The 19990-nt window shown below is 51.8% G+C and overlaps 1 protein-coding gene and 1 long non-coding RNA gene across 3 annotated transcripts in view; one reads left to right on the top strand and one right to left on the bottom strand.

The window, feature by feature from the left end:
* The window catches only part of BMP7 (bone morphogenetic protein 7), a 97434-nt gene extending 77666 nt beyond the window's left edge, over positions 1 to 19768 (top strand). The window contains exons 4-7 of one of the 2 annotated variants that reach the window (XM_024239121.3): positions 6206 to 6403; positions 15218 to 15294; positions 16949 to 17059; positions 19153 to 19768. In XM_024239121.3, the coding sequence (XP_024094889.1) occupies positions 6206 to 6403; positions 15218 to 15294; positions 16949 to 17059; positions 19153 to 19302 (536 nt within the window). In that variant the 3' untranslated portion in view covers positions 19303 to 19768. The remainder of the gene's footprint in view (positions 1 to 6205; positions 6404 to 15217; positions 15295 to 16948; positions 17060 to 19152) is intronic. The other variant, XM_054541888.2, reaches the window with a different exon arrangement.
* On the bottom strand, positions 9423 to 11206 carry LOC129052163 (uncharacterized). Its single transcript, XR_008517037.1, has 3 exons — positions 10913 to 11206; positions 10208 to 10292; positions 9423 to 10081 (listed from the first exon to the last, which is right to left on the bottom strand). It is a non-coding gene; the product is annotated as an uncharacterized LOC129052163 (long non-coding RNA).
* Positions 19769 to 19990: the final 222 nt, after the last annotated feature.

Genomic DNA, 19990 nt, shown 5'->3' with positions numbered 1-19990 from the left:
CACTGTCTCCAGCCTCACCCCCTCGAGCTCCTTGCTCACTCTCTCCAGCTTCACCCACTCTGGTTCCTCGCTCACTCTCTCCAGCCTCAACCCCTCTGGTTCCTCGCTCACTCTCTCCAGCTTCACCCCCTCTGGTTCCTCGCTCACTCTCTCCAGCCTCAACCCTTCTGGTTCCTGGCTCACTTCTCCAGCCTCACTGGCCTCTTCACTGTGCTGAAACACACTGTGTATTTCTCATGAACCTGGCACGTGCCATTCCCTCTGCCAGGAACATTCCCTCCCCAAAGCCTCCCATGGCTCGCTCCGCCGTGTACACGGTGCCCCACTGTCGTGTCCCTGCCAGCCTGTCCTGGGTTCTTCCTAGTCCTTGCCACCATCAGACACAGCACTGTATACCCCTGAGCTGATCTCCCTCGCCAGTCAGCTCCCAGGGTGGTCGCGTTCTCATTCACCGATGTGCCCCAGCCCCTGGCACACAGTAGGTGCTCAATAAATAGTTGCTGAATGAATTAATCAATGAAAAAACAAGTTAGTTGTTCAAGCCTGGGACACAGAACCTACGTTAGGAGAAGAGGACGAGGCAAAGGATGCTTCTGTCTCAGTGTTTCCAGATGCGAAGCTCCTCTGTGGCCACCAGGGAGGAGGTCAGTGTGTGTTTCGTCAACGTGGAAATATGTCTGCAATATATTACGTAAAGGGCAGAGTGATATGCAACAGGATTGACGGTGCAGTCCCAATCACGTGGAATCGCACCCTGTCTCTGTGTCATGCGCGTGTGATGGGGCCAGCCTCACGGGTGTGGGTGAACTTAGAAGGGCCCTGCGCTGGGTTTGCTTCTGCTGTCCCAACCTTGAAATGATGAATCACTTTTGAACAAGAGGTCCCGCATTTTCATTTTGCACCGGGGCTTGCAAATTGTATAGCCGGTGCTGGCGCCTGGGGATGGATGGGAGGTCGCTGCCCGCAAATGGGCTCTGAGCAAGATGTTCCAGGGCCTGCATTCTTCTCTGTGATTTCCTCTGTTTGCAGTCATCAGGTATTGTTTTCAGAGCCCCCTGTACCCCAAGAAAAAGTCAGATAACTGAGTTCAGAGTATTTCAGTCCAATTTCTTCCAAATGACTATAGTCAGGCATTTGACATTTCAAGGAATAACAGGGACAAAAAGACTTAGCTGTTGGGAGAAGTTGTCCCCTCCCCACCCCTGGGGTGCTGACATCCAAGCTCATGTGTAGGCCCCACCCCCTTCTGGGGAGCCTTGACCCTAGTTGAGTACTGACTGTAAACCCAGACGGAAAGGAGGCCTTGGGTGTGTTTGCAGTACGAGGGCTTGTGGTTGTCGTGGCAGAGCATGTAGGCTTTGGTTTTGACAGACCAGGGTTCGAATCTTGGCCTTGCCATGGACCAGCTCAAAGGCCTTCCTCACTCAGAGTCTTGTTCCTCCTTTGCAAAGTGAGGTTGCGGTATCTGCCCTGGGGCTGTGTTGAGGATGCGGTGGGCCTGAGCTCCCAGTCTGCTGCTGGTGAGGCAAGGCATTTATTCATTGGGTAAACAGCCAGACACTGCGGTAGGCATCCTTACTGTTTATTCATACAAACTGTCCCTCTAAGGCACAGTGAGTGGGTCATTCCCACCCCTGTTTTGCTTTGTAGTTTTTTTTAAAAATGTGAGATCTAATTTTCCTAACATAAAACTCACCATTTCAAAAAGTGCAATTTGGTGATTTTTTTTTTTTTTTTTTTAGTATATTCTCATTGTAGTGCGGCCATCCCATTGTCTGATTCTAGAACATTTCCATCACTCCAAAATATCCCTTAACAGCCACTCCCTGCTCCCCCAACCCCTAGCTCTAGGCAACCAGTAAGCTACTTTCTGTTGCTATGGATTTACCTGTTCCGGACATTTCACAGAAATAGGATCATTCAATGTGTGGCTTTTGTATCTGGCTTCTTCCATTTCGTGTAACGAGTTTAAGGTTTGTCCGTGTTGTAGCATGGATCAGAAAATGACTCCTTTTTATGGCAAACAATAATCCAAAATATGGATTCACCATATTTTGTTTATCCATTCATTAGTTAATGGACATCGGGTTGTTTCCACTTTTTAGCCATCATAAATAATGCTGCTGCCAACTCTCATGTACACGTTTTTCGTGTGAACCCGTGTTTTCAGTTCTCGCAGGTACACGCCTAGGAGTGGAATTGTTGGGTCATGTTAAGACTACATATTAAATTTTTTTAGGGATTGCCAGTGTATTTTCTGTATCCATTTGTTGTTGTTGTTGTTGTTGTTGTTGAAGGGTGAATAAGTGTCGCTGTGGTGTTGTTCAGCCTTTAGGTTAAAAACCTGAACCTTTTTCCAAACTTGGTGACAAAGGGGAAGATTCCATACCTGCCCTCAGAGCACCTGTTCCATGTCAGGTCCTAGATGGCTGGCACCATGCTCCCTGTCCCCAAGTCTCTAGGAAAGGGGCAAGAACAACCCAAAATACCAGTTCAGACTAAGCAATCGAAGGGTTTTTCATCTTAGTGGCTGGGGTGAGAATGCGGGCTTCAGGGCTGGCTTGATCCAGTGACTTAGCAATGTCAGGAGAGACCCGGTCTCTGTTCTGCCTTCTACCAGGGTGGCCTCTTTGGAAACATGGTCACCTGTGGTTGCCAGATGGTGGCTGTTTCTGTGGCTCCATCTATCCCTCCTCCCTCAATCCTGTTGAGGGAGGGTGGGGGGGGGGAGAGAGAGAGAGAGGGCAGGCTTCCTTCTGGACACTAGAGTGGGAGGCTTCTTTTCCAGAAACCTCCAGGATACCTCTCCTTCATTTATTGGCCAGAATGTGTCATGTGCTCATCACTGAACTAATCACTGTACCCAGAGAATTAGTTGCCTTTTATTAAACCACAGGCCCCACCTCTAAGGCCAGGGTGGAGGCTACGTAAGGCACAACTGCCTGAATGAAAATCTGATTGGCTATCACGGAAAGGGGGGACAGATGAGTTTCATGGCATCATCCGCATTTTACAGGTGAGGAAATTCAGACCCCAGCATACAACTTGCCTCTCTCAGCCCACACAGGCTGGTTAGTGGCAGATGCGGGTTTAAACACCCTTGAGACCCACTTCTTGCCCCTCTGTCCTGACATTTCTCAGCTGAGGCTGTGGCTCCCTGGATGTGGCTGTCCTGACAGCTGCCCAAGGCAAGCCAGACACCTTCGCTCAGAGTTGCAGAGAGACTTTTTGCAGCGCGTGGATTTAAGGTATCTGGAACAGCATCAGCTTTTCAGGCCAGGCATTTTAATTTTACCCTAAAAGCTTTCTGGGGGGGAAACACAATTCCTAGGGGCTCAGCTTTAATGGTTTCTTTTATAGAACCATTCAAATTATAGATGGGTGAACTCCGGGAAACCCCGCTCAAGAATGCAGGAAAGCCAAACGTTAAAGGGGGTTAAGGTAAAATAGCGGCGGGTGGGGGGAAATTTGTTGTTTTAAACACTAGTTGTTAAAAAACCAAAGTGAACCCCCTGGTGCCGATCTGGTCCTGGGAGGCTGGGTTTCTTGACTTCTGGCCCGTCTGGGGGACTCCAGGTGAAGTTAATTCCAGATGTGAACGGGCCCATCGCTTTTGCTGGCCTCTGACCCCTCCCACCTAACTTGGGGGCACCATATCTGCAGAGGCTCAGCCTCCCAACTCCCCGTCATCCTCATCTGGGTTCAGATTCTGCTTTGTTGCTTCCAAGCCGGGTATCCCTGGGTGGGTTATTCAGCTTCTCTGAGCTTGTGCTGTCATGAGTAAAACAGGCTTTGTTTCCACTGGATGCTTTATTTTTGGCTTTGAAATACTCATCACCCCCAGACATGGTATTACATATATATTTGCCAATGACTTCATCATTGTCAAAGCCAGTGGATAGACAGTGTATTCTTAAGTCCATCTGCAGAGCACAGGACACGGAGTTTGCTCCCTCTACTTCTCCCCTGTTTTCCGGGACCCCATACCCTGTTGGTGTCCCCATTCTTCCTGCCCAAGCATCTTCCAGATCCTTCCTTACCAGGTACTCCTGCACAGTCTCCGTTGCATTCCCCTGACCTCTCAGTGGAACACAGAGGCCACCTTCACATTGCTTGTCAGGCTGTACACACGTTCCCCAGGCGAGCTCATCCGGTCTTCTGGCTTTAAATGCCATCTCTATACTAGGGATGCCCAAGCTTACATTACTGTCTGGACCACTGCCCTGAGCTAGCATTTATTGGGCACTTAGGGTATGCAAAGCTCTGCCCTGAGCTAGCATTTATTGAGCACTTAGGGTGTGTAAAGCTCTGCCCTGAGCTAGCATTTATTGAGCACTTAGGGTGTGCAAAACTCTGCCCTGAGCCCCAGCTGTGCATTAAGTGACAGAGGCAGTGCTTTGAACCTGCCTGGGCCCGGCTCCCTCCCTCACTAGCCCAGAGCTCATCTCTTCCAATTGATCAATTGATCAAGCCTAGGCCAGACCTCTGACACCTTCTGCCCACCTGACACCTTCCTTTTGGTGTCAAGTAGGGATTTCAGACAATATCTGCTAAACCAAACTGCATTTTGTCTTCCACCCTCTATTTCCCAGCTTATGCTCCATTGCCTTAGTTTCCCTACCTTGGTAAACAGCCCCTCCCTTCTTCCAGGGGCTTGGACCAAGAGCATGCCAGTCTCATGAGACTCCCCTTTTTCTCACACCTTTTATAATACCTTCCCAAATTCAGTCCTAAATCTGCCACTTTCCTGGTTTGGAGGCTGTGTTCTTGTTATTTGAGACGTCACCTTTGGGGGAAACTGGATGAAGGGCACTTGGGACCTCCCTGTACATCGACTTTCAACTTCCTGTGAATCTATAATCATTTCACAACAAAAAGTTAAAACCAAAATAAATTCTAAAGATGGATTTTAAAAATGAACTCTTGAGGATCTGGCCGTTTCTCACCAGCCTCCCTCCCCACTGCCCTGGGTCCAGTCTCACGTCACCTCCCACGTGGACCATTCTGTTGCCTCCACTTGGTCTCCCTGCTTCCAGGTTGACCCTTGCAGTCGGCTCTCCAGGGGCAGCCTGAGTGGCCTTATAGAAACCACTGAAAGTCCTACCCTAGTGGTTCTTACTTCTTGCAGAGCGCCTTGGTGTCTGACCAGGGCCCTGGATGCGAAGTTCCACTCACTGGGTGGCTTGAAACAACAGGGCTTTATTGTCTCACAGTCTGGAGGCAAGAAGTCTAAAGGCAAGGTGCCACAGGGTTGTCCTCTTACAAAGGCTCTAGGGAGGAATCCCTCCTTGCCTCTTCTGGCCTCAGAGGCTCCTGGCAATCTTTGGTGTTTCATGGCCTCTGTCTTCCCCGGGCTGTCTGCATCCGTGTCTTTACGTGGCCTTCTTATGGGGACACTAGTCACTGGATTAAGACTCATCCTAATCCCGTATGAGCTTATTTTAACTGATGACAGCACATCTGCAAAGACCCTGCTTCCAAATGAGGTCACATCCTGAGGTTCCGTGTGTGTGTGAATTTTAGGGAACACCAGCAACGCAGGACACTGGGCTGAGGCAGGTGCTCATGTTGCCCATAGGACCCGACCTGACTCGTGCCCCTACTGCCCCTCCCAGTTGTCCCTGCTACTCACCCCTGCCCCTTGAACCCACCCTCCTTGCTCCTGCCTCCGGGCATTCACCTCTGCAGTTCCCTCTGCCTGGAATACACTCTTCCCAAACATCTATTGGGCCCCCTCACTCACTGTTACCCAGATCTCTGCTCAGATGGTCCCTGTAGTCATTAGGGTTGTTTGCAGTTGCTCCCACCTTCCCTGGCATGGAGCAAGATTGCCCCCCAACTCCCTGAAATTAGGCAGATACCACGACCTGCTTTGGCCAATGGAATGTGAATGGCACTTATGGGGTTCGCTAGCTTGCCACCTTCCGCAGCCCTCAGCCTGGTTCCCCACCCCTTATATTTCCTGCCTGCCTTCCCCACTTGCATGGAAACCCAGAGAATAGGATGTTTTCTTGGCTGCTTTCGCAGTTGTGTTCCAAGTTCTTTAAATGGTACCTGGCCTAGAGTGAGTACTTAATAAATACTTACTGGATGGAGGAATAAGGAGTTCATGAATGAACCGGGAGACATAGCATCTGTGCAGCCCTGTCCCGCTCATGGCCCTCCTGTAACTACTCTTCTGTGCACTTGGCTGCTTCCTGTCCAGGGCAGAGCATCAACCCCAAGTTGGCGGGCCTGATTGGGCGGCACGGGCCCCAGAACAAGCAGCCCTTCATGGTGGCTTTCTTCAAGGCCACGGAGGTCCACTTCCGCAGCATCCGGTCCACGGGGAGCAAACAGCGCAGCCAGAACCGCTCCAAGACGCCCAAGAACCAGGAAGCCCTGCGGATGGCCAACGTGGCAGGTACACCCAGGTGGGAGGGATTACAGGAACCCAGCAGGGCCCCAGTGGGACCCGGCAGGGGACTGACTCAAAATCCATTCAGGTGCTCACCAGATGGCTCTGGAACAAATATAGCAGGAAGAAAACCCCCAAATCCCCCCCTACACAGAACATCTTAATTCTGTAAAAGTAATAAACTAGCTTAGAAATGCAAGTAGCAAAGCATTCGTATAACACAATGCCAAGCATGTAAATATTTAAATGAACAGAACAATGGCGGCACTTGCAGCTACACAGAGATGAAGGAAGACCCTGAAACATGGATGGGAAGACCCCCGGGGGGCCTACCCCATGGAAGGGAGGGGGAGGAAGAAATGGGGAGGTAGAAGAGTTTGCTGTATCTTTATTTCATAAATGAAAAATATTTTAAATTCATGGCAAACTTTAATACTTGATATATATATACACACTTTTTTTTTTTTTTTTTTTTTTTTGAGACGAAGTCTCACTCTGTCACCCAGGCTGCAGTGCAGTGGTGCGATCTTGGCTTACTGCCACTTCTGCCTCTCAGGTTCAAGTGATTCTTCAGCCTCAGCCTCCCGAGTAGCTGGGACTACAGGTGTGCACCACTGTGTCCAGCGAATTTTTGTATTTTTAGTAGAGACGGGGTTTCACCATGTCCATCAGGCTGGTATCAAACTCCTGACCTCAAGTGATACACCTGCCTTGGCCTCCCAAAGTGCTGGGATTACAGGCATGGGCCACTGCACCCGGCTAGGTGGTAGGTTTTTTAAAAATACATGATTTGCGATACTTTTCAGTTTGTTTGAAATGTTTATTTACGATAAGTTTTAAAAAAAAGATAATATTTTCATTGCAAGCAAATCAAACATTAACAGTAAATATAAGTAAAGTTAATGCATTGTGCGAAGGAGACTTCCAGGAGGTCGCGCTCTGCAGGTCCTCTAGAGCAGACAGCTTTTAGCCCATCACGTTGTGTGGTTCTTGAGGCTCTGAGGTAGATGGCCTCCCACTTCACAGAGGGGAAAACTGAGGCTCAAAGAGGGTAAGTCATTCGTCTAAGGGCACAGTGTAGGTAACTGGCAGCCCTGGGATTGGGCCCCTGGGGTCTGCGTTGTCCCTTGCCCCAGGCCCTCTTCCCTGTTGGGCATTGCCGGGGCCATCTGCCTGGCCTGGATGAACTTCGATGTCCCCAGCAATCCCATTGGGTGCTTTCTGACAATTCACCAGGCATTTGTGGAGGCCCCACAGGAGCCTGGCTTTGTCCCGGGCACTGGGGCTGTGGCTGGGGTGCAATCCCTTTTCCCATAGGCTGATTGGGAAACCGACATTGACAGCCTCTGGTGGCCTGGGGGTGCTGGGATCCCAAGAAGGTGCATTCTGGTTTTGAGCTTTGGAGGTGGGCTGGCCTGGAGCAGCCCTGCTGGCACCGTGGGTGTCTGTGGGCAGCCCTCCCACACCCCTTGCCTGGCTCACGCCCCCTGCACATGCACTGTCAAGTCTGCCGGAAGATGCATCTGGACCCCTCCCAGACTAAAACCAAAGCTTCAAATCAATGAACCTCACAACAAACCATTTGCCAGTGGACTGGAGGGGTGACATCCCCCCAGATCCAAGGAGCCCAGTTTGCTCCCTATCCCCAATCCCATCCCACCGGCCAGGGAAGCTGCTGCCTGGGGGTGCCGTTTCTCTGGCTCTTCGGGAAGCCATTTGCAATGAGCAGGGCAACAGCCTCTCCAAGATGCCAGTGTCTTAATCTCTGGAACCCGTGAATGTGTCACCCTCCAGGGCAAAGGGGAGTTACGGCTGCCCTTGGAATCACAGGTGCTAATCAGCTGGGCTTCCAATATGCAGGCTCTGTGTAGCAGGGTGGTCCCATCAGTCCTTATAGGAGAGAGCCTTTGTGAGCTGTGGTTGGAGCCATGTGAGCACAGACGGGTGGAGATGAGCGGGGCCACCAGCCCTGGGATGCGGGTGGCCTGGAGAAGCTGCACAAGGCAAGGAAGGGATCCTCCCCTAGAGCCCCCAGTTACATTTACCTGCTGAGACTGGTGCTGGACTTCAGAGCCACAGAGCTATAATCCGTTTGTATTGTTTTGATAATTTGCTTGGTTAATTTGTTAAAGCAGCGATAGGAAAGAATACATCTTTGTTGGCAAAGTGATTTTCTTTTTCTTTTCTTTTTTTTTAGAGACAGGGTCTCACGCCATTGCCCAGGCTGGCGTGCAGTGGTGTGAGCATGGCTTACTGCAGCCTTGACCTCCCGGGCTCAAGCAATCCTCCCGCCTGAGCCTCCCAGGTAGCTGGGACTATAGATGGATGCCACCACACCTGGCTATTTTTTGCAGAGACGGGGCCTCCCTATATTGCCTAGGCTGGTCTCGAGCTCTTGGGCTCAAGCTATCCTTCCACTTTGGCCTCCCAAAGTACTGAGATTACAGGCATGAGCTACTGCCCCCGGCCTCCTCAGAGTGCTTCTGTCATCCTGCTAAGGAGCTGGGACACAACCATCTGGGAGCCGGCTCAGGAGTTGCAGCCTTCTTGGCTCCAGGCTGATCACAAGGCAGAAAAGGGTCTGAGGTGCAAACCTGCCCTGCCACCATGTGGGAAGCTATTAGCTGCTTATCAGCTCCGGGGCCTGCGGTTGGTCCCAGGAAGCACCCAAGGGGAGCAGGGGGCTATTGAGAAAGGTCCTGGCGAGGGGACAGCAGCAGCCCCACCCCCAAATTAACCCTTTAGTGCCAATAGCTTCTTCCTCCTCACCTAGCCTAGCTTGAAATTTATGTTCATTTTACTTTTCAAGGGAGAAGGCAGGTCAGCGGGGTTGGTGGCCTTTTTAAAGACAAGGCTTCCTGACCCCTGTTGGGTGTCCTGGGGCCCCCAGATGGACCTCAGTGGGTCTGCGTGGCCCAGAGTGTGTAGGGATTCTGTGTATTTTCTTTTCTGGCAGTGGATCCATTTTTCCAGGTTTCTCAAAGGGGTCTGTGATCTCCCAAATCAAAAACCAACTGAATTCCTTCATTTGTATTTGAAGCCTCTTTTATGCTGGACTCTTGAAGGCTGGGGTTCAATGCCGAACACCCACACAAAGGCTGCCCTTGGGGGTGTTAATTTAGGACAGGAAGGAGGGGGTTGCCATTCACATCCATACATAGTAACAGGCCCAGAGTCAGGGTGGTGCCTAGGGAATGCAGCCCATCCCGAGGGCCGCAGACAAGATTTCGTGGCGAGAGAGCTGAGAGCTCTGGGCCCAGTGGGTGCCCACGAGGCCAGGCTGGTCCGGAGAGGATGCTCTGGGCTGTGGGACCTGCAGGGGCAGAGGCCTGTGCTGTGGGGTTTCCTGGCACCTTTGGGGAGTGGGGAGGAGGCTGTGGGGGCTGAAGCAGGGGAGGGGAGTGAGGGTGCGTGGGTCAGGCATTCTCTTGGGAGCCACATCTTGAGTTTGAACTTCATGCCAAGCATGTTCAGAAGTCTTTGCAGAGATTCAGGGTATGGTGTGGGGTGTAGGTGATAAGATCATTCTGGCTGCTCTAAGAAAGGTGAGGAACAGGGTGGGTGCCCAGGGGGTGCTTGGAGCCCGGAGACTCCTTAGAGGATGTTACAGATCATCCAGGCAGGAAGTGCAGGCAAACTGCATCCGGCAAAGACTTCCGTGTCTTGGAGCTCCATCGGGTGCACCTGGATAATGAAGGGGTGAGGAACTAGGCCTCGCTGGCTTAGAATTCAATCTGATTTTCCCCACCGCCTCCTCATCAAAGCCCCACCAAGTCTCCATTTACACAGTCCCCAGGACGGGGCTCTCACTGTTTCCCGTGGCAGAAATTCATTGCTGGGAACCTGCCTCCTTCCCGCGGATCGCTCGTGGCCCTGTTTGAAGTTCTTCTAAAACCTGCCTGGAAGTTAAGAAAAAAATAATAAAATAAAAATACCGAGGCCTGGACCCCACCCTAGGCTTAGGCCACAGTCCTTCAGTGTGAGTGTGAGTGTGTACGCCTGTGTGCCTGCCCCTTTGAATCGCTCGTCCCCCCGGTTTTGGGCTGGAGCCCTGCCGTGGGGCCACACAAGTTGAATCTCTCAGCAGCCCTGTGTGTGCTGGGGCGGGGGCACATGCTCCGGCACGCCACCCCACTCGGAGCTCGCTTTCCTGCCCGCCAGCCCCCTACCCCGGGGCTTCACGTGCTCTTCAGATGGTGCGGTTTGGGGTTGAGAAACTGGGTCCCTGCACTTCCTTCTCCCCACCCACGTTTGGACCCAGCTCCCTGGTAAGCAGCCGCCTTTGCCAGATGACCCTTAGGGGCGGGAGCTGAGCCTGAGCACCAGTCCTGACTTGTCTGCGGCCCAGGCAGGGGGTTGAGGAGGTGGATGAATCCCGGTGCTGGCGTCCGGGCTGTCTCCTGCTCACTTTCTGTTGCTTGGGGGCGGGTGGGGCAGGCTTGGAGGGACAGGGGAGCTGGGAGTCTCTCCTTCGTTTCCTTTCCTTGCTTTCCTGCTAATAAGTCCTAAGGATACACAGGAGCTCCGGCCACTTTCTGCTAGGACAGCCATGATCAAAGAACCCTGGAAGCACAGAGCAGGGTCTGGGGTCCCTGGTGGCAGGGCCAGTGCCCACGCTTCACTCATACACCACAACTAGCTTCATGAGCTGTGCTCGGCCTTGGTCTGTTTGGCCTTGGGTTTGAACTAAGTTACGCCAAATGTCGTGGCTTTGCTTTAAGACAGGGTTGGGGAAAGTAGCACTCAGGCCACTCCTTGCCCCTCCTGTGCTCATGACAGACATTGCTAATAGATCATGGCCTCTCCTGTGCTCATGACAGACATTGCTAATAGATCATGGCCTCTCCTGTGCTCATGACAGACATTGCTAATAGATCATGGCCTCTCCTGTGCTCATGACAGACATTGCTAATAGATCATGGCCTCTCCTGTGCTCATGACGGACATTGCTAATAGATCATGGGACTTCCTTCTGATGGAGCCTGAACACAGCTTCAGAATCCTCCTTGACTCCAGACACCAAGGAGTCAGCAATGTCCCTGGCTCGAGCTAGCAGCTTCACCCGACACATCCCTGAGCTGAGGGGATGTTCCTTCTCCTCTGCCCTGCCTTCTGCCTCCCCATACGGAAGAGGGAGGAGGCTTGTGGAGGGGCATGGCTACCTGTGGCCCTGGGCAATGCCACAGCCATGAAGGCTATCTTAGGTTTCTGCTTGGTGTCGTGTGCTCTAGAGGGCAGGCTATAGAGTCCAGCTGTTTGGGCTCCTCCCTGATGGTTTCTTGACCTTGACCTTCTCGTGTTGAGGACACCCTGGCCCTGGGGAGGTTCCTGCTGCCCCAGAGCTGGTTCTCTCTCTCTCAGCCCAGCTACTCCACCACTGAGGGTGGGGACCAGGGGCCTCTGGGCTCCCCCTGGCTGCCTCCATCCACTCTGAGCACCCCGTTGCAGCATTGAGCCTTGGGGCTGGTTCCAGCCGCGCAGATCTTCCCTCCGCCCATGCTGTCTGCTGACCCAGGCCCCAACTTCCTCATTCCTTGCCGGGCTCAGTACCTGCCTCTGATCCTCTGTCCGATGCTACTCCAGCGGCCTCAGGCATGGAGGGCGCCTCGTCCCCACTGCTCAGCATCCTCATTTAAGAATGCCTCGCCCTTGGATTCCTCCCCCTCCCCATCTCACTTCCTTTTGGTTCTTACCCACATGTCACCTCCTCAGAAGAGCGCCTGCTGGCACCCGCGGCAGCATGCCCACTCACTCCAGCTTCTCCTGCCTTGTTTTCCTCTGTAGCTCTCATCTCCATGTAAGTCATGTGCACTCACTTATCTATGACCCGCCTCTCGTTCTGGAAAAGCCCCTGAGTGGCAGGGCTTTGCTGTCTTACACCTGGGACTCATCTCATGCCTGCACACCAGGAAGCAGCCCCTAGCAATGGCTGAATGAATGAGTGACTCCACAAGGCATGCAGGCCGCGAGGGCAGGGCACCCAGGGGCAAGCGCTCCTGCCCCACAGCCTGGAGCCCACCGGCCCCGCCCTGGCCTTCACCGAGTTCGCTTCACAGAGAGTCTCGAGTGTCTCCTCAGGACCAGGTCTAAACACACATGTGATTCAGTTATAATCAATTAAATGTAATTTCCTTATTGGTGTGCATATGTTTCCACATTGCTTTTCTGAACTATAGATAAATTTTATATCCGTATAAATAGATATATTCAAAAATGGCATTTTGGGAGGCCAAGGTGGGTGGATCACCTGAGGTCAGGAGTTTGTGACCAGCCTGGCCAACATGGTGAAACCCCGTCTCTACTAAAAATACAAAAATTAGCTGGGCATGGTGATGAGTGCCTATAGTCCCAGCTACTCAGGAGGCTGAGGCAGGAGAATCACTTGAACTCAGGAGGCAGAGGTTGCAGTGAGCCAAGATTGTACCACTGTACTCCAGCCTGGGCAACAGAGCAAGACTCTGTCTCAAAAAAAAAAAAAAAAATTGCTGATGAAAACCAAAGCCGCCTGCTTTTCAGTCCCCAGCAGGGAGCATGATGCTCCTGTCTCGGCCTGAGCCTTGGAGGCCGGTTCCTGACTCCTTCTGTGCTCTCCATGCTATTCTCCCCTCTCCTGCATCCTTCCTCCTCAACCCTCTTCTTTCTCCTTCTTTCTGCTTTCCACTCTTGGCTCACTGCCTCCAGCCCATTTCATTCCAGAATTGTTCTCAGCCGTGGGGTAGCTAAGGCACACTGAAGGTTTCTAGGACCAACAGAATGTCCAGTCTGTGTCTGAGGAGGTGTCCTAGTTTGCAGTGTATGGTCCATGGGAGGCTAGCTTACTGCACCACTCCTGTCCCACCCATTTTACACATGAAGAAAGTAAGGCTCAGGGAAGGGAGTTCAGCGATGTCCTTCTTATCTCACCATTTCTCATCATCCTAGAAGCCATGCAGGTAGAATTCTCATGAATCAGAGAAAAGCCAAAAATTAAGTGGTGTTCCACTCTTTGACATATACCCTAATGGCATGTAGTGGGTGTGGAGGAAAGAGCCATGCATTCAAACAGTTAACAGGTGTGTGTGTGAATGGAGAATGTGCGTAGTTTCAAATTTCCCTAACAAGTGGGCTAGAAGAAGAAGAATAAAATATGAAACTGCCATGAACACTCAAGGCTACCCCAGGAGGTATAGGAGCTCTCTTCATTTTGCAAACCAGGAGTCCAAGATCTAGGAGAGCTGGGGTTTGACTCCAGAGCTGGAGCAGTCCCCAGGACCTGGTCTTGACTCACGAGTTATACTCCACTCAGAGGCTGACTGTGCTCCAGGGTCTACACCTCTAAGGGTGACACCTGGGCTCAAGCGGACTGCCGTTTTCTATGTGGGATGAGCCTTCACAGGGCGGCCAGCTGGGGTGGGTTGAGGGTTGGCTGCAGATATCAGAAACCCAAGTCAAATGCGCTTCAACCAGTAGAAAATTCATCAGCCCGCAGAGCCAAGGTTGGGTGGACATTAGGGTTGGTTGATCCAGGAGCTCAACAGTGTCCTCTGAGCCCCAGCTCCTTCTGCCCCACCCCACCATCTTCAGTGCTGCTTCCTCTCAAGGCCGCAGCTATAGTTGGCCATGGGGGCAGCCAACGGGGGCTTCATTATTTTTTGCTCCTGGGCAGTAGGAGGAAGAGAATGAATGTCTCTCCATGGGTCTTTCTTAGGAACGTGGAAACTTTTTCCAGAAGTCCCCATGTCTTTTAGTTTGTGTTGGGTCACTTGCCCTTCCCGAACCACTTCTTGACTCCTGGACACGATGTGCACTGATGAGCTTAGCTTTGGGGATCTAATAGTGACTTTACAAAGCCTCTTTGAGGAGGTGACATTGGAACTGAGGCTTGAGCCAGACACAACAAAGATTGCAGGAAGGGGCATTGCAGGTGGAGGAAACGGCACATGCAAGGGCCCTGCGGTGGGAGTGAGCTTGGTGTTTGGTCAATCAGTTGTCAGAGCACACCCGGCCCTGTGGGCCACAGGCACAGCCTGGGCCCTGCTCTGAGTATGACAGAGAGCCCCTGGGAAGTTGTAGGTGGAGGAAAGACAGGTCATGACTAAGAAAAAAGCAATCCCTCTGTTGTGGGGTGGAAGGAAGGTTGCAGTGTGTGTGAGAGAGAGACAGACAGACAGACAGAAACTTCTGCAATGTTTACAAGTGCTCAGGCCCTGACCCAAATGCTTACAAACTTACATAGTTCTGGAAAACCCCAGTGTATAATTTTCACTACTCAAAGAAACCTTGGGAGTGTTTTTTTTGAAAGGTCATCAGGTTTTGACTCTCTGCTGTCTCATTTCTTCTTGCTGGTGGTGGTGATGGGTGCTTGTCCCAGGCCCTGTCCCGCATCCTCTTGCCCCTGCAGAGGGATGAGTGTGTTGGGGCCTCACAAGTTGAGGTTGTTCATAAGCAGATCTCTTTGAGCAGGGCCCCTGCAGTGGCCTTGTGTGAGGTGGATGGGGTTTGATTCCCTTATGGAATCCAGGCAGATGTCAGCATTTAAACAACACACGTGTATAAAAGAAACCAGTGTCTGCAGAAGGCTCCAGAAAGTATTATGGGATAAGACTGTGTGAGAGAGGAATGGGGGCATTGGCACCTCCCTTAGTAGGGCCTTTGCTGGGGGTAGAAATGAGTTTTAAGGCAGCTAGACTCTTGAACTGCCTTTTGAATCAGGAAATTTACCCCCCAGCCATTTGTGCTTCGTTGCTGTTCACATCACTGCCTAAGATGGAGGGAACTTTGATGTGTGTGTGTTTCTTTCTCCTCACTGGGCTCTGCTTCTTCACTTCCTTGTCAACGCAGAGAACAGCAGCAGCGACCAGAGGCAGGCCTGTAAGAAGCACGAGCTGTATGTCAGCTTCCGAGACCTGGGCTGGCAGGTAAGGGGCTGGCTGGGTCTGTCTTGGGCGTGGGGCCTCTGGCGTGAGCTCCCACGAGGCAGCGGGTCTGTGCTTGGTCCTGTTTCTCATCTCTGCCAGTTAAGACTCCAGTATCACGTGGCCTCACTAGGGAAGGGGCCTTGGGCTAAGGATACAGGGAGGCCTCATGAAATCCAAGAGCAGAAATGTGGTTGAGACTTGAACTCGAACCAGGAACCCAAACACTTTGGACTCTGAACCCCATTCTCTGCATGCACCTCATTCCCATCCCTTGGCTGGCTGCTTCTCAAGATGATGCCGGGCCGTGTGTTTGAATGTAGATACCTGGGGAGCCATCTCCCCCTCTGCCCTCTGTCTTCACTTACCCCATTCCCATTCCCACGGGAGGGACGGGTCTGCCCAGCTTGGTTCAGGCGCTTGTTCCTGAACCAGTCAACTGTGTTAGGGGTGGGGTCATGTTACTGGCACATGGCTGCCCCCTCTGGAGCCATTCGCATGGAGTGAGGCAAAAGGCAGGGGATGAATCCTAGGAGAAGAGTGAGGGTCATGTGATCCACCTGCCATGAGCTCTGGTGTGATTCTCATTCAGCAGTCGTGCAGCATCTGCAGCGTTCTGGGCCCTGTTCTAGGTACTGGATTGGAGATGCAGCGATGAACACTGCAATGTGTCTGCCCTGTGGGGCTCAAATATCCCTGGAGAGGGTATTGTCATGAGGTCATCAGGGCAACTGGTGTTATTCTACCCTCAGGGAGCTTGTAGTTCAGTGGGAGAGTCCAGAATCTTCCCTGGGGATTATGCCCAGACACACTCAGGGCGTACATGCGCACAGCCAGTTCTGAGCCTTCCTGTGAGCCTGCCCTCAGGACTGATGACCATATCCACCTGCTGCTGGGACAGAACCCAAACTCCAGGGGCCTCTGCTGGAAGATTCCATGTGCTTAAGCATCACTGAGGAGTATATTGATTATTGGGCAACATTTCTGTGCCACCCAGACCATAGAGGCAAGGATGATACATGGATCCCTTACTGACCAGTGTACATACCTATCTACACTGTCACTGAATTCTCACCTGGAGCCAGCATGGGTGATGCCATTATGAGTTATTAGCCTCTCTGGCAGGTGGGCACACCGAGGCATGGAGGTTTGTTTAAGGTGAACTGCCAGTGTGTGACCACCTAGTGGGAATAGAGCTGATGATTGCCTCACACTGGAGGCTCCTTCCTGTGCCGCGTTCTGTCCAGAAGACACAGCCACGGATGTCCATTTTAGGATCAGCCAAGCCCCGTGGGGCTTTCCTTCATTTTTATTTTATGTTTTTTTAGAAATGGGGTCTTGCTCTGTCACCCAGGCTGGGGTGCAGTGGTGTGATCATAGCTCACTGCAGCTTTGAGCCGTCTTCCCACTCAGTGTCCTAAGTAGCTTGGACTATAGGCCAAGACTATAGAGTGGTCCTCCTTTCCATTCTTTTGGGACCATGAGAGGCCACCCACGTTTCCTGCCCCTGCTGGGCCCCCTGCTGCTCAGAAGGCACGGTCTGAACCTTCGACCTTGGGTCGTGAGCCTGGCGTGGTGGCTTCTGGCCAGCATGGGGGTTGGGATGCTGTGGCTCAGGCCTTCTGCATGGTTTCCCACACTCTCTTCTCCTCCTCAGGACTGGATCATCGCGCCTGAAGGCTACGCCGCCTACTACTGTGAGGGGGAGTGTGCCTTCCCTCTGAACTCCTACATGAACGCCACCAACCACGCCATCGTGCAGACGCTGGTGGGTGTCACGTCATCTTGGGGTGTGGTCACCTGGGCCGGGCAGGCTGCGGGGCCACCAGATCCTGCTGCCTCCAAGCTGGGGCCTGAGTAGATGTCAGCCCATTGCCATGTCATGACTTCCAGGGGCCCCTTGCCCCATTAAAAAAAAAATCAAAAATTGTACTTTATGACTGGTTTGGTATAAAGAGGAGTATAATCTTCGACCCTGAAGTTCATTTATTTCTCCTAATTTTTAAAGTAACTAAAAGTTGTATGGGCTCCTTTGAGGATGCTTGTAGTATTGTGGGTGCTGGTTACTGTGCCTAAGAGCACTGGGCCCTGTTTCCTTTTCCAGTAGAGGAAACAGGTAAAGAGATGAGAAATTTCAGTAAGGGGCAGAGTGATCAGAAGCGGGCCAGCAGGATAATGGGATGGAGAGATGAGTGGGGACCCTTGGGGCCATTTCAAGTTAAATTTAAGTGGGGTCACCAAGAAGATTCCATGTGATAATGAGATTAACGTGCCCAGCACGTGGCGACACTCAGTAGGTGTCATCCCTGCTCTGCCAACAGCAACCATACTGATAAGAACGATAGGGATTTTGTTCTTTTGCTTAGAATCCAAGGTTCAAGGACCTTGGTTATGTAGCTCCCTGCCATGGACATCATCTGAACCTTTCCTGCCAACTGATCATCCACCCTGCCTTGAATGCTTCTAGTGACAGAGAGCTCACTACTGGGACTACTCCCTCCTTTCATTTAGTAATCTGCCTCCTTCTTTTCTTGTCCCTGTCCTGTGTGTTAAGTCCTGGAGAAAAATCTCATCTATCCCTTTCATTTGGTTCTGCTCTTTGAGGGCAGTGGTTTTTGTTTGTTTGTTTGTTTTTTTAAGCGTTGGTTTTCCAAGGCCCTCGCTCCCCTCCTCAATTGTAAACTCCAAAGCCCTGCTTGGGATTGAAGGTCCTTAGGCTGGAAACAGAAGAGTCCTCCCCCAACCTGTTCCCTGGCCTGGATGAGCTGTGCTGTGCCGGTATCCCCTGGAAGGTGCCAGGCATGTCTCCCCGGCTGCCAGGGGACACATCTCTATCCTTCTCCAACCCCTGCCTTCATAGCCCATGGAACAGGAGCGCCATCGCCCTGTGTGCACCTACTTCCATCAGTATTTCACCAGACATCTGCAGGATCAAAGTGAATTCTCCAGGGGTTGTGAAATGATGCAATTGTGGTCATGTTTAAAAGGGGGCAACTGTCTTCTAGAGAGTCCTGATGAAATGCTTCCAGAGGAAATGAGCTGATGGCTGGAATTTGCTTTAAAATCATTCAAGGTGGAGCAGGTGGGGAAGGGTATGGATGTGTAAGAGTTTGAAATTGTCCATCATAAAATGTGTAAAAAGCATGCTGGCCTATGTCAGCGGTCACAGCCTGGAGGCTGTGAACAGAGTGCCAGTCACTGATGCTCTTGCCTGGCACCTACAGTTGCTGGAAACCCAGAAGTTTCACATTAAAAACAACAGGACAGTGGAGTCTCTGGCCTGTCTTGAACACATGGCAGATCTGCTAACACTGATCTTGGTTGGCTGCCGTCAACTTAGGTTGAGTGGCGGCCTCTTCCCTTAGTTTGCCTTAGTCCCCACTATTCCCTATTGTCTTACCTCGGTCTGCTTTGCTCATCAGTGGCACTCATGTGGCACTCATAGGCGTTTGAGTCGGTATGTCCCTGTCCCACATCCTCTGTAAGGTGCAGAGAAGTCCATGAGCCAGATGGAGCACTTCTAGTGGGTCCAAGTCAGGGACACCATTCAGCATTCTACAGTGCACAGGGCAGTTCCCCAACAGAGAATTACCTGGTCCTGAATGTTGGATCTGGCCCCTTCCTTCCCCACTGTATAGTGTGAAGACCTCTATGCTTTGGTTCCCTTGTCTGCAAAACAGGGATAATCCCAGAACTGAGTTGTCCATGTAAAGTGCTTAGAACAGGGAGTGCTTGGCTTGGGGAGTGTCACCTGCAGTCATTCATTATGCCCAGACAGGACGTTTCTTTATAGAAACATGGAGGCCAGTTAGAAGGACTCACCGCTTCTCACCACTACCCATGTTTTGGTGTGTGTTTCAGGTCCACTTCATCAACCCGGAAACGGTGCCCAAGCCCTGCTGTGCGCCCACACAGCTCAATGCCATCTCTGTCCTCTACTTTGATGACAGCTCCAACGTCATCCTGAAGAAATACAGAAACATGGTGGTCCGGGCCTGTGGCTGCCACTAGCCCCTCCGAGAATTCAGACCCTTTGGGGCCAAGTTTTTCTGGATCCTCCATTGCTCGCCTTGGCCAGGAACCAGCAGACCAACTGCCTTTTGTGAGACCTTCCCCTCCGTATCCCCAACTTTAAAGGTGTAAGAGTATTAGGAAACATGAGCAGCATATAGCTTTTGATCAGTTTTTCAGTGGCAGCATCCAATGAACAAGATCCTACAAGCTGTGCAGGCAAAACCTAGCAGGAAAAAAAACACGCATAAAGAAAAATGGTTGGGCCAGGTCATTGGCTGGGAAGTCTCAGCCATGCACGGACTCGTTTCCAGAGGTAATTATGAGCGCCCCCGCCAGCCAGGCCACCCAGCCGTGGGAGGAAGGGGGCGTGGCAAGGGGTGGGCACATTGGTGTCTATGCGAAAGGAAAATTGACCCGGAAGTTCCTGTAATAAATGTCACAATAAAACGAATGAATGAAAATGGTTAGGACGTTACAGATATATTTTCCTAAACAATTTATCCCCATTTCTCGGTTTATCCTGATGCGTAAACAGAAGCTGTGTCAAGTGGAGGGCGGGGAGGTCCCTCTCTGTTCCCTACAGTTTTCATTCTGAGGCTTGCAGAGGCCCAGTGTTTACCGAGGTTTGCCCAAATCCAAGATCTAGTGGGAGGGGAAAGAGCAAATGTCTGCTCGGAGGAGGGCG

Source organism: Pongo abelii, chromosome 21 (assembly GCF_028885655.2).
Source record: "Pongo abelii isolate AG06213 chromosome 21, NHGRI_mPonAbe1-v2.0_pri, whole genome shotgun sequence".
NCBI lineage: Eukaryota > Metazoa > Chordata > Mammalia > Primates > Hominidae > Pongo > Pongo abelii.
This window is presented reverse-complemented; position numbering and strand designations above follow the sequence as displayed.